This window comes from Marmota flaviventris, chromosome 4, assembly GCF_047511675.1.
Source record: "Marmota flaviventris isolate mMarFla1 chromosome 4, mMarFla1.hap1, whole genome shotgun sequence".
Taxonomy (NCBI): Eukaryota; Metazoa; Chordata; class Mammalia; order Rodentia; family Sciuridae; genus Marmota; species Marmota flaviventris.
Genome location: NC_092501.1, coordinates 88579228 through 88594696, shown reverse-complemented (window position 1 = coordinate 88594696; position 15469 = coordinate 88579228). Strand labels below are relative to the sequence as shown.

Sequence of the window (15469 nt, the reverse complement as noted above, 5' to 3'; positions counted from 1 at the left end):
AGTGCCCGCTAGGGTCAGTGCCCGCTGACTGAACTCAGTGCCCCTGAGTTCAATCCCTGGAACCTCCCTCCATCCCAATTGGAAACCACGGTTGAGCTTCACTTCATTTGAAAAACAAGATATGAAGCAAGTAATTCTCTCGACATACATCTAAAAAAAAAAAATGACAAATACATTAATTCCTGACCTCAAATACACTCAGCACAATTAGTGTACCACAAAGTAAAAAATTAATAATAATTAAGACTCCAACTTGATCATCACTTTTAAAAAATTACACTAAAATGAAAATGTTCAGGGCTGGGGGTGTAGCTCAGTGGTAGAACACTTGCCTCACAGGCATTAGGCCCTGGGTTCAAAAATAAACAAATAAAAATAAAGATTAAAAAAAAGAGAGAGAGAGAAAGTTCATAGCAGGCGTAATAAGTCAGAGGTAATAATATTAACTGAGTCTATATGGAGGTTCTCCAGAAAGAAAAAAAAAAGACATGGAAAATTTTCTCGATTATGAACCTCTCTCAAATAGAGTCTAAAGGAAAAAAAAAGCTAAAGTCAACTAAAAATGACATAAAAATAATCCAATAAAATGAAGTGACCTCTGATAAAAGAATGTATGGAGGATAAGAGAATCAGTAATTATTTCCATCTGTATTTGTTTTAAACATGAATGATTAAGAAAATATAGAAAGAAAAATCATAAAATATGATTGGGATAAACATACATCCTGGTTCACCCAAAGAAGCCCATTTTATGCCTGCTATTAAAAAGTAATTTTAGCCAGGTCTGGTGGCACACACCTGTAATTCCAGCAACTTGGGAGGCTGTCAAGAGGATCACAAGTTCAAAGTCAACCTGAGCAACTTAGTGACACCCTGACTCAAAATAAAAATTTAAAAAGTGCGAGGAATGTAGGTTGGTGGTACAGTGCTTGTCCAAATAAAGCCTTGGGTTCAGTCCCCAATATCAAAAACAAAACCAGAATACCGGTGATTTGTCAAGAATATTAAATAAATCATTTTACAGAAGTGGTCCAAGAATTCAACACTTAGTTAACACTGATACCTTCAATCAAAATATCCCAAATCACCAAAATCCTAAAGATCATTTTCTAGAATTTTAAATATTTCAAATTTAAACTCTAAGTTCAAATTATGTGCTATCCGAAGTATTTAGAAAAGTCCTCACTTTATACTAATAATTATTTCAGTGAATAACTGGTCACAACTAGAACACTATATGTGAGACCACTATAAATTATTTATGTTATTATCCATTTTTCACCAACATGTTCATATATTAGCAACAGACAACAATCGCCCAGCAGGCTATATCTAAATCTAACAACTCTACAGCATATAATTCTTTATTCCTCCAAGCTTATGAGACCATAAAAATCCCTTTTAAAGTATGTCCTTTGTTTGAATACTTTAGGTATCTCCCCGTCCCCCCATCCTTGTACACCAGCAAATTACTTATTAGAGCTAAATAGCTTTCAGAAAAAGAGAGATGGTCAGGCGGAGATGACAAAACTGCCACTTCTCTCAAAAATTCATAAGCCATTTCAGAAAATGAATTTGTACCTATTCATTAGTAACAAACAATAGGGATCGTTGCTTTGAATTTTGTATATGCCTCACCAGAAGTGAGGCTATAATTAAATCAAGGAATGAATAAGAGAAACAATGCCTATACAGGAAGCAGGAGAAGCTAACAAAACGAAGTGGCCGGTTAAATAACAGGCCAAATTTGACACTACTCACCAAAAGGTGGTTGGTACATTTTAAAGAATAATGGTTTATATTAAAACTACAAAGATTTGGAAACTCCCAAGTATCAGTCTGGAACAGTGAAACTTTACCAGTTCTTCCATAACTTTTGCTCTGACTCATAACCAAAACTACCAGTGAACCTCAGGAACACTAATTTGGATTCCTTCCTCAGGAATCTTGAATTTAGGATATGAGTTGTCTGCTCAGTGAGCCTTCTAAAAACACTGGAAAAGAACATACAAATTAATTACTTTGCATTAAAATTCTCAAACTATGAGTTTGGTTAACATGAGTCCCTTTTGATAGATTCCACCCAATTCTCATATTGGCTCTAGATCAGAGTCAGCAAACATTGTTTGTTAAAGGCCAGATAGTAAATATTTCAGGCTTTGCAGGCCACATAGTCTTAATCCAGCCTCATAAAGCTCTGTCACAACTATTCAACTCAGGCTGTAAAGCAAAGCAGAAATTAATCAACAAAAAATAATATGATGTTCCAATAAAACTTTATTTTCAAAAATAGATAGCATGTAGATTGACCCTGTCCTACTCTACTGACCCCTGTATGGATGAAACAATTAAAAACTTAACCTGTCATTTGAGACAATATCCTCTACATATGTAATCTGAAAGCCCAATTCAAGGTTGCCACGCCTAAATCAACATGGCATTATTCAGACAGAATGTTGCACTATTTAAACTGTACTCAATATGAATAAATCCTCCCCTGTATTACAACAAGTACACTCTCCATTCACATTTCAAGAAGCCCCCCCACCCAAATCTACTACCATCATTCTCATTTTAATATACAATCTGTGATATTTCAACTTTCCCTAATAGAGACAATGAGCAAGGTATAGAACTTTTTAAAATGCTAAGCCCATGTCTCCAACACAGAACTACTGAATCAAAATATGTAGTGGGCCTTGAGTTCAAGTTTAAGAACTACTAAATTTAAAAAAAAAAAAAAAAAAAAGCAACTGATACTCAAGATACTTCAGAATCTAATCACACAAAAAAAATTATGATTAGGTATAAGATCTAGGGCTCCACTTATTTTTCCCCCCTTCTCCAGATTGGGAATTAAACCCAGGGGTGCTCTACCATGGAGCTACATCTCAGCCCTTTTTATTTGATATAAGGTATCACCTCAAATTTGTGATGCTCCTGGCTTCAGCCTACCAAGTCACAGAAATTATAGGCCTGTGCCACCATTCCACAATGGGATACACATTTTTAAAAAGTTCCCAAGTGTTTGAAAAATACTGTCCTTGGAAGAGACATAAAACCAGCAGCCTCTGGATATAATTCTTTTTCCCTTTCCTTGGTGCTGGGAATGTAACCTACAGCCTTGTGGATACTAATAATCAAGTACTCTATCACTAAGCTACATAAGAGGCCCCTAGATATATTTTCTTAATGTTTCTGATCTGTATTTCACAGGCCCTAGGTTGCAACAAGGAATACGCTGTCAAAGGAACCCAACTGGAATCAAACTGCTGCCTTGGCATATAATATACCTTTACTTCCAAGTTTATTATGTGCACATCTGAGACCACACACATTACAGTACCAAGACTTAATTTATTGCAGGGTATTTAAACAGATCTTAAATGCCATTCTTTTCTTCACTGAAAAGCAAAAAGTATTTACCAAACCAGAAATAGAAACTTTTCAGGTTTTAAAATTAACTACTAGCATTTTTTTAATGCGACTTAAAAAAAATAATAACTACTAGCATTCAATCTAAACATTACCAAAATTTTGTATCACCACATGATACAATTATGATAGCTAGAAAAATACTGACATCTGGATATTTATTAGGACACTAACATATCCCCCAAAAGCAATATTTACTACAAGAAACTGCAATAACAAGATATTTAAACTAAAATCTACCATTTCCTCTAGTAGAAATTCTTTCCACAAGAAAAGACTGCAGTATTTAAGTGTTTAAACTACTTCATCTACAGCAAATGAAGCAACCTAACATGAAAACAATTACAAGACAATCATAAAAAAGCCAACCTCATAAAATTTTCATTATTTCTAAATTGTTATGTTTCCAAAAGCTATAAAATTGGGACAGCAGAAAACTGCAACTTAGTAAATACTAGCTAGAAATGATCATAAAAACTACCTAAAAAATGGTCAAATACACTCCATGCTATAGTACAAGATAAACCTAAAAATAAATGAGATACAGGATAAAAATACATTCTTAAAGTAGTCAAAAGTATGTTATTCTACAAGAGCGAAAATATCATGTTTCATTTATTACAATAGCAATTATCAGTTTGATTTTTCTCTAAAGAAAAATAGACAACATATTCTTAAAAATATATTTCCATGTATGTCATAAAAGTTATCATCAAGTTGAAGGCTGACAAAGAAAAATAAATATGACCAGATGTGTTTTTCTTCATCCCTCGCTACATTAAAAAACATTAGTATTTAGGATATAAAGTGTAAATCAATTTTTTAATACTTCATAGCTCCATGCTCTTAATTATGTTGGAATATATCTAATGGGAATATGATAAAGAAATAAAAGGTGACATATGAAAACTAACCAAGAAAATTCTACTTTCATTACTAGGCAAGCTGAACACTTACCATTTGACTCCTCCCTTTAAATTGAACAGTGAAAAAAGAGAAAGTACATAAGAGGGCCTAATTTCAAAGCTTTAAAACAGAACAACAACAACAAAAAAAATAATAAGAAGAATTAAAACAGTTTAACAATTTTTCCAATGACATTTTATAAAGTAAAGGACGAATATCTCAGAAAACTGCCTTAATATGTTCTTATTAACAAAATGTTTTCCAAATGCAGTCAAGAGAGGTAAAGAGCATTTGTTAATTTTTAGTGCTTGATTAGTTTTACATTAGCAAGAAGTATTATGAAGCTAGGAACTAAATAAAACTAATAACAAAATTATGAAAGCCTTGTGTCTGTTCATACGATTTTTAATCTCAAAAGTGCTTTTAAAAAGAAAAGATGATATTTCCCCTAAACATTTAATTCCTTTGTCACACAAATTATCAGCTTACTTATGTACTATTTATTTATTTATTTATTCATTCATTCATTCATTCATTCATTCTGGTACCTGGGATTGAACTCAGGGGCACTTTGCCACTGAGCCACATCCCCAGCCCTATTGTTTATTTTATTTAGAAACAGGATCTCACTGAATTGCTTAGCGCCTCACCATTGCTGAGGCTGGCTCTGAACTCTTGATCTTCCTGTCTCAGCCTCATGAGCTGCTGGGATTACAGGTGTGCACCACCACAGCCGGCTTTTATATACTATTTGATATATATTAGCTCTTCAGAAAAGTGAGAGTTCGGTAACTTTATAACCTAACATAAATACTAATTCTAAGAAATCACAAACATTTCACCATAAGATTCAATATACTTTTTCTATAAAGAGGCAAAGAACAAATATTTTAAAATATTGTGGATCAAAAGTCGTGTAACATTCTTTTTTGAGCTGGAATCTTCTTATGTTGCCCACACTGGCATCAAAACCTGGGCTCAAGCAATTCTTTTCCCTCAGCCAATGGAGTTAACTTGAGTAACTCAGCCTACAGTTACAAGCCCAGTTTTCTTCTTTTTATGAAAAGATTAATACTATTCTTATCTCTGTGATGAAGTACTATTAAAATGGACATGGTAAAAGACTATAGTTTGATGAATTCTGCTCTAGTCAAATTAATTTTGATTATGACGCTTCAAAATATGCAACATGTGCTTCTTCAACTCCCTGAAATATATCATATAAATGAATGTATTATCTTTTAATCCTTTTCTAAGAATATAATCTCATGAAACAATATGTGATCTATTTAGAAATGTCAATAAGCCCATCAGAGTATGTTTAATATCTAAAATCTATTTTCAAACTTCTTTGGATGTCTGTAATATTTTATACTTTATACAACATTAAAATGAATTTCAAATACAACACACTTGGCCCCAGCCCCTGGAAGTGGGGATTGAACCCACAGGAGCTACATCCCCAGTTCTTCTTATTTTTATTTTGAGACAGGATCTTGCTAAATTGCTGGGATTACAGGCATGAGCCACTACACCCAGCTTAAAATATTAAAACTAAGAACCTGTAGTAATTCAATTTTAAAATGTAGTAATATTTCCAATAGCTTTTTTAAAAAAGTAAAATTAGCAATATATTTAATTATTTCCTTCTAGTCCCCTAACTTGATTATTTATGCATATGACATACAAATAGCTATACATTCACTCCAAAAATATGAAAGTCATGCCAGACATTAGTATCAGTTTACTATAAGAAAATTCTTTAGTAAATATTCAGATAAATAAAAAGAACAGGAGAATTTTCTATTTCTCAATGAAAGATTCCTTAAGAAATTCATCACATATGGTTTACATGTGATTATATTTAAAGATAATACCAGTAATTGCTATTTTTCAAATATGGGCCTAGAAAACTTAAACATCCCATTTTCTTCAATAATTTAAATTATCCTCAAATTGACAAATTTAACAGATTTATGTGCAAATATATCAACTAAAAAACCCAAGATGACAGTTTAAAATGTCTACTAATTATATAAGGAGGAAAAAAGAATTACAAAATAATGGTAGAAATTACTCAATAAAAACTCAGAATTTTTTTTTAATTACTCAATTGATTCAGTAATAGAATTTAAAACTCGATTAAATTAAACCTTTAGTATAACACAAAAAGAATGAAAACCTTTTCTGATTATTTAAAGGCCACATAATTTTCATTCAAGGGTATTTACCTGATAGTAAGATAAATATTCTTTGTTATTATACAACTTAAGATTTACTTTTCTATGTATTCTAGTTAAAAAAAAAAAAAAAGCTAAAAATTTTCAGAAGAATAAGGACAGAAAGGTCAGGAAAAAGAGTCAATAATTTGAACTGTTAATACTTTTAGCCTCAGAAACTTACTAAAGAAGTCTAAGCTTATTTTTGAAGTATCATAGCTCCCAACATCAGAGAAGAAAAAAAAAAATAAGAGATATTCTTCAGAATAATGGGTTATGTTGGCATTCTTTCAAGATGAAAAATGTAGTAACTCTTCACACATTATCATTAAGAACTTGTAGATTTTAACATATCTGACATAGTCTTGTTTGCTTCACCATTTTGCCCTCCAAAACCAAAACCTGAATCAGATTAAGTTTTTGAATATCTCAGTTTGCAGAAAATTCAGGAACACAGGAATGTGCTAAATCACTGCACTGATGTAATCAGAAAAACTCAGCATGCGAGATACTATGCATAATGAGGCTTTAAAAAAAAAGAAAAAAATGAGAGAGAAAATCAGACAATTCAAAACATCAATTGTAAAAAAAAAATCATTTATAAGACCTATGTAAACCTCAGCTTTAATTATTTAACAAAAACTAGCCATTTTTAAGATATGATACAGGTATTTAAAAGAAAAATACACATATTTTAGAGATATGTACTAAAAATACATGTGAAACTATATGAAGTTAGATATTTCAAACAAAATAGTTTGGGAAAGAAAATATGTATACAACCATGTGTTTGTAACTGTTATATCTGGAATGATGGGTATATACTAGTCTCCATTTTTATGTATCTAAAATGTTCCAGAATAAAGACTTGCTAGTATCAGTATAAGGTAAAAATCAGCCAGGAGATGATGCATATAGTTAGGATTTCTAATTTAACAGCTTATATTTTTTAGAAGGGCAGTTAAAATAGAAAGTAAAAAAAAAGGACAATCCATTTCATAAAACATATTACATTCAGTAACTAATTTTATTATCTGTAAGAGGTTAAGCATGGCAATTTCAAAGAGATTAGAAAATATACTATTGTATAAATAAAAATCTAAAAAAATTCCAAATACATGTCACCCACCTGATAATATAAAATATTTTTGGTTAACTATATTTTACTTACATTTTCCATATAGTTTGGTTTAAAGCCTTCCTGCTGTCGCCTCAATTCCTCTTGTTCTCTATGTCGGATCATTTCTTCCTCACGCCGACGATGTTCCTCTTCATGTCTGAAATTATTTCAAACAAAAATTTCAGCACTACGACATGTAAGCCACAACCAGGTACTTTATTTCATATAAAAAATAATTTATACAAATTATAATATGTCAAATTTGTGACTAATGATCGACTGTAGTGCCTAGATTTAAACTTCCTTCTTCTATTTTGTTCCAAGTCTAAAAACTCAGCCAAAGAAATAACTGAAATAAAGTAAAGAAACATACACAAAAAACCCCAAGGCAATGACACATAACCTCAGTGGTTATATAGCTCAGTGCCATTGTGCTTGCCTTAGCATATATGAGGCACTGGGTTCAATCCTTAGCAACACATAAAAACAAGCAACTAAAATAAAGGCATTCTGTCCATCTACAACTACAAAAGGAGGAGTACAACAGGAGGGGGAGGGGGGAAGGGAGGGGAAGGAGGGGGGAAGGGAGGGGAAGGAGGGGGGAGGGAGAGGGGGAAGAAAGAAATCTAGAATCCAAAGACCCAGGAATGGTAGTGGAGTTCCATGCCAGGCTCAACACATTAGCGAGAGATTATCTCAAAATAAAAAGAACTGGAGATATACTTCAGCCATAAAGCACCCCTGGGCTCAACCCCCAAGTACCAGAAAAAGACAGAGGGGAGGGGTGTCTAAAATTTATCAATGACATGGCAGAGGTCTTCAATATATCCAAAACCTACAAAAATTAGCCACCTCAAAGGATGCACTGCCTAGACAAAAATTCTATTGTGTGCAGAAAGAAAAGTTTTATTGACCTCTCTTTGCTCTACTTTTGTTAACCCACCGAGGAACTTCTGAACAGTAGCAGCCCACACTTTTTTTTTTTTTTGGTAAATTAAGTTATATAGGACAATCATTTGCTTTAGCTAGCATAGTTAAAGAGTTAAAACAGAGGTCATATGACCTACAAAGACTAAAATATTTATTATCCTATCCTTTGCCAGAAAATAAAAATCTGCTGACTCCTGTTCTAGAGCAAGTAAAACTTCAAGCAAAAATCAACATATGTATGTGTAGGATTACTATTAAATCGGTAATTAAATTATTATATGATCAAGTCAGAAAACCTACATTAATATTTAAGGAACAGACTCGTAATATTTAATATTCAATTAATGCAAATTCCAAATTATATATGTCCTAAATGCATACGCATGTGCACACACACAAACACACACAAAAAAAATAGTAATTGAAATAGTGAAGGCTATATTAAACTCATGTCCCATCAGCAGAAATCAAAGGTTAACTTGAATAAACACCTTTCAATATTCAGAATTAAGCTTCAAAACACTGCATTTTGAATGTTGCACAACATTCCCCACAAACACAAAACCACTAACTGAAATATGTGACTTCTTCCACTGCCAGAAGAAAATCTGTTAAGTTACTCAAGAGTAAGGTTTTAGGCTCACAAGAAGAGACAATGTTCCTACATGGATTTCAACCAAAATCTATGCTATTTTTAAAATGTTGCCTAACTCTCCAAAATAAAACTATCACACGCTTTAAAAAATATCTTTAGTAAATGCATTAATCAGTTCATAAATTTTATTGTTAACAAAATACTTTCAAATTCACATACTACTGAATATGTACACAGGAACAAGTAAAAACTTCTTATCATCACCACCATTATCACTGTGGTATTGAGATTTGAATCCAGAGGCACTCTATCACTTAGCTATATCCCCAGCTCTCCTTGTGCTTTTTTCAAATTTTGCAGGCCTCAAATTTGTGATCTTCCTGCCTCAGCCTCCTGAGTTGCTTGGATTACAGTTATACATCATCACCCCTAGCTAAAAATTACCTTATTTAAGACAAATGTGTTTTTAAATAGACTTTTTCTGGTTTTTAAAAAAGATCAATATACTAATACTAAATTTCCAATGAGGTTCAGACTGGCACCTCATAACCAACCACATCAGTATTTTTGCAGTAAGGTGAACATGCATGATCTTTGGAAAACATAAAGATTGACAAGATAACAACATAATTTCAAGTCAAGCTTCTCCATCCAACATATTCACATCAGATTCTGCCACTAAATGATACATTTTAAAAACTATTTTTGGTTTTAAAGCTTTGCAGACATAATATGATCCTGCTGGCGGTCAACTTCTAACATATAATTTAAAAATGTGCAAACCAATTTCCAGTAAACTAAACAAATATGTGCACAAATGTGCAAGGATAAATATGTACACCATTATACACTGAGGCATTATTCATAAAAGCAAAGGATAAAGACACATTAATCAGTATATAGGAAAAAAAAAAATCAAGGTTCACTAATCCGAAGGAACATAGCTGTTACAAAAGGGTAGGTATGCATTTACTGATAATGAAAGAATATTTATTGTCAAAAAAAAGGCAAGTAAAAAACAGTGTTCCTGCCAGTGGTGCACACCTGTAATACCAGCTACTTAGGAGGTTGAGGCAGAAGATCACAAATTCAAGATCAGCCTGAGCAACTTAGAAAAACCCTGTCCCAAAATAAAAATTTAGGGCTGGGGATGTGGCTCAAGCGGTAGCGCGCTCGCCTGGCATGCGTGCGGCCTGGGTTCGATCCTCAAGCACCACATACCAACAACGATGTTGTGTCCACCGAAAACTAAAATAAATAAATAAATATTAAAATTAAAAAAAAATTTATTAAAAGGATTCTGCTATAGCACAGCAGTAGAGCACTTCCCTGGTATGTGCGAGGTCCTACGTTCAATTCTTAGTCCCACAAAACAAAACCCAGTATTCCTAATTTGTATGCATAAAGAACAAGATATGAAAAAGTTAACATGACATGGGAACAATCTGATTAAGAGCAATATCCTTGTGATATACCACACCAATGATTCCACAACCTAAATTTACAAGTGGCATAAATATTCCTGTTGTCCATGTTTGCTTTCTATTTTTCTTATTCTGCAAGATGCTCTAAGTTATCTCTTCAGGTAAAGGAGCATTCCCTATGTTATATTCATAAATGGGACCAAAAAAAAAAAAAGAAAAAGAGGTATGACAAATATATCATCCTTTACATCATACTTAATTGAAAATTAATACAATTTTAATTTTATAATTTGTTTTAAATCGAAATCCTCTAACAATCTTCAGATCTCAAATATTTTTACAGGATTCTAAAAACAGAGGATCTAGGCACTAAGCCATAATGCTTACTGAACGAATCTGACTTGCTGCTTTCTGTTTGGGGGAGACTTTTGTCTGTCTGTTTGATACTGGGGACTAGAGCCAAGGGTGTTTATCACTAAGCTACACACTCCTAGTCCTTTTTGGATGGTTGGTTTGTAACAGGGTCTAAGTTGCTGAGTCTGGCCTTGAACTCACAATCCTCCTGCCTCAGTCTCCCAATTTGCTGGGATTATAGGAATGTGCCACTGTGCTCAGATGCCTTCTGTTATTTTTTAAAATTTATTTATTTTAAATATTTATTTTTTTAGTTTTAGGTGGACACAATATCTTTATTTTACATTTATGTGGTGCTGAGGATTGAACCCAGTGCCTCTTGAATGCTAAGTGAGCACTCTACCACTGAGCTACAACCCCAGCCCGCCTAAGCTTACAGTACATTCTATGGACCCATTATCTCTCTATTATGATTTGAATCTGTAATGTCTCAAAAGGTCATATATTGAAAAGCAAGGTCCCCAATGCAGCAATTCAAAAATAGAGCTTTCGGTCAATGATCAGATCATGGGTGCTCTGACCTTACCAGTGAATTAACTCATTTGATGAATGAATTGATAGCCGAATGAACTAATGGGAGGTAGAACCTACCTGGAGTAAGTGGGTTATAGGGGCATGTCCTGCAAAGGTGTACATGTCCCCAGCTCCTTCCTGTCTTTCTCCCTCTTTGCTTCCCTCTGTCAAGTATTGACATCATGATGTTCTGCCTTACTAATCATGCAGCTAACTGATCATGGACTGAATCCTCTGAAACAGTAAACCAAAATAAAAGATTCTTTCCTCCTCTAATTTGTTGTCAGGTATTTGGGTTATAGGAAAGAAAAGCTGACCCAACACATCATAAGGACTTTAAAATAATGTGCTGGCTGGGCATAATGGTGTACACCTGTAATCCCAGAGATTCAGAAAGTTGAGGTAGGAAGATTAAAAATTTGAGTCCAATCTCTGCTATTTAACCCTGTCTTGAAATGAAAAAAAAAAAAAGCGTTGGGGGAAAAAAAGTGTTCAGTGGTAGAGTGCCCCTGGCTTTAATCCCCAAAACTGTGAAAAAAATAATGATAATATATTGAAAGATTTAGGAAATAAATGGATAGGCAGGAAAGTGTTGAGAAGAAAAGAAACGAAGCAAAAAGTAAATGATGAAAACTACTACACAGCCAGGTACAGTGACACGTGACTATAATACCAGTGACTCAGGAGGCTGAGACAGGAGGATCACAAATTTAAGACCTTGCTGAGGTCCTTACTCAATGTACTCAGACCCTGTCTCAAAATAAAAAATAAAAAGGTTGAGGATGTAGCTCAGTGATAATTTGCCCCTGGTTAAATCTATAGTAACCCCTTAAAAAAAAAAAAAACACTAGTAAGTAGACAAGTCACAGGTAGAACCCAGCCTCTGAAGAATTAAGTGGCTCATGAAAATTTACGTAATTTATTATAGCATTGAAAAAGAAACTAAAAACCTTTCTAACTCCAAAGAAATTCTTTAGTTTCTCTGAAAACATACTTTTCTAAGCAAGGTTTTTCTATTCCAACTAAGGTAAAAATATAAAGGCAGAGTCCAGGTTATTTGGTTTAACAATTAAAGCTATCTTACTCAGTAGCAGTTTTAGCCAGATGATTTTCTTTTATTTTAAGACAAGTTATCATATTTTTTAAAATCAAAATTCTTAGGAGGGGAAATTGGGGCTATTATCAGTTGGTAGAGTGCTTGCCTTACCCTGGGTTTAATCCCTGCACCACCAAAAAAATAAATAAAAAAATAAAGAGTTCATTTCAAAAGTGAAATAACTTATGTCATTTGTTCCCTACACTATATCCAAAACCTATAGTACTTTAACAGAAAACTTGCAAAAATAGTACAATACTCCTATGTATACCTCATCTAATTTCCATTAAATAATACATTTACCTTACCAAGATACAATTATAAAAATCAGGAACAAACATTGGTAAAATATGATAATTACCCACTAATAACTATAAACCTAATTCAATTTTCCCCTCTAATGTTGTTCTGTTCCAGGACCTTATCAGAATCCCAAGCTGCTTTTAATTATTATTAGCCTCCTCCAGTCTCTTAACACTTCAGTCTTTCTTTCATGAACCTGACACTTTCTAAAAGAAAAAATTTTTTAGAAGACCCTTTAATTTGGGTTTGCCTGATGTTTTGTCATAACTGAAATGACAATATGCCTATTTAGCAATAAAACCACAGAAATCATGTTGTATCCTCATTAAATAGTATCAAGGGGTGACTGAAGTCAACTGATTTAAAATGAACGATAGGAATTTTAACACAGTTTTCAAGGTGTCTGATGGATTTTATTCACTTTGTTTTCTATTTGTACTTAATACAAACTTGAAATTATGCAAAAACCCTGTTTTTCAAACTTTTGCCTACCAACTTTAGCTTCTTTCAATAAATCTTCTCTGTAATAATTATTACTACAGTTTTTGCTGATCAGTGACATTATTGCTTTCATTCTTCCTGCATCTATTAATTAGAATCTTACTTTAAAGGGGAGCTGCCCTTTCTAGCCCTCTAATTATTTATTTATTCAATTGCTCTTATCAGTATGGATTCATGGATATTTATTTTATTCTATGGCTTAAAATCAAATGTTTGAAAAAACCTGACAATTACTGTTTATTTTGCTGCTAAAATCATCCTACTCTGGGCATAAGGAACTCCTTCATAAAGCTCCCAGTTCTTCTGATATACTCTATCCTTTTTTGAATGCTTCTTTACTCTTTGGCACAAAACATTATAATCACATCATGGGTTTTCAGTGTTTCTATCAACCCTCATTTCTTATATGAGAGTTCTTAGAAACAAAGATGTGGATACTAAATATACTCATATTTACTAGGATACCACTAATTCTAGGGCCTCTTGGTCAATGGAGTCATGAAATATAAGTATATATTAATTCACACATAAAAACATCTGTATTTCTGCATGTGTTCATATTAAACATCACTGAATTCATTATTATATCTGTCTCCAAACCAGCACCACAGATTCACTTAAATTTTAGCCTTTTGGAGAAAATAGGGTCTCATTATCTCTATTTATGTTCATATATCTCTATATATGTTCACCTAAAGGTACATAAACCAGGTGCAGTAGCACATACTTGTAATCCCAGCTACTCATGAGCCTGAGGCAGAAGAATTACAAGTTTGAGGCCAGGAACTTGGCAATTTAGCAAGAACCTGTTTCAAAATACTGCTGGGTTCAATCCCTAAGATCAAAAAATGATAAAGATAATCTGGGCCAGTCTCAGGGGATCCTTAAAGCACCATAAGGTGAAAAACATTTGAGAACCATGGCCCAAAATTAGGAAAAAAACATATCAAGAACAATGGTCTGAGGAATATATTCCTTCAGGCATTCCATCCTGCCTGCCCATCTATCTGACCTCAAGTGAACTTCACAAACTTCTAGACAAATGGCAGTGTCTGATAGAAATGCCCAATAAATGTTCTTTCTTAACACTTAAAAAAAAAAAAAAACTTTCAAAATTTAAAGATGCATGCAATTTATTACGACTAACCTTAGGTTTTTATAAGTTTTAGAAAGTATGTGTTTAATGTACATATAAATACATAAAAATTATTAACTAAGTGGAATTCTAGTTTCCTATTTTAGGAAACAGAATCCTGGTGGCCTTCCCAGGCAGTGTGGTAGGGAAGCAGAATCTCCCTGCCATTACTGAGGGACTATTATGGCTGTCATATCTGCTTCTATATTCAATCTGTAGCAAATATTGCTTTACATAAAGAAAATCACGTAAGTGTATGTGTGTGTGTGTGTGTGTGTGTATGTATGTGTGTGTGTGTGTGTATATGCTTATTTTAGTAGCCCATCTGGTTATTGTGGATATTCTCTGATACTTCACCAAAAACTTGACAAGCAGTGTTTTCTTTTTTTCTTTTTTTTTTTTTTTTTATTTTGAGACAGGGTGTCACTAAGTTGCAGAGTTGTTGGGGCTGACCTTGAACTTGTTATCCTCCTACCTCAGCTTCCCAAGTGGCTGGGATTATAGGCATGTGCCATCACACCTGGAAATTTATTACTTAAGTAATTTTTCTTTCTCTGAATAAGTACACTGCACAAAAACTGAAAGACTAAAATGAAAAATACACACACACTTCAGTATGATTATATTGTTCATTTGTAATTGGTTCATTTGTATTTTGGTATCCTACTCTGGGCCACCCCAACCCACTCCACTCCACATGCATGTTATTTGTTTTGATTATTTAGGGTTTTTTCTTTTTCTTTCTTTTGAGGGGGGAGGCAGTCAAAAGGTAGGGTACAATTACAAAAAGTCTAGCTGTCAAGTCAAAATATAAGAGGAAGCTAGATTTAGATAAGGTTTTAAGTTAGGGGAGGTATTTGTGTCCTTTTTGTTAAGAG

General features: G+C 33.3%; 1 protein-coding gene across 3 annotated transcripts in view; it reads right to left on the bottom strand.

Annotated features, from left to right (window-relative positions):
- Positions 1-15469, bottom strand: part of Pspc1 (paraspeckle component 1) — a 94377-nt gene that overhangs the window by 43841 nt on the left and 35067 nt on the right. For all 3 annotated transcript variants that reach the window (XR_003583605.2, XR_003583606.2, XM_027941556.2), the window contains exon 6: positions 7732-7837. Coding sequence is in view for 1 of the 3 variants with exons in the window: in XM_027941556.2 (XP_027797357.1) it covers positions 7732-7837 (106 nt within the window). In the remaining 2 variants the exon portion in view is untranslated. The remainder of the gene's footprint in view (positions 1-7731; positions 7838-15469) is intronic.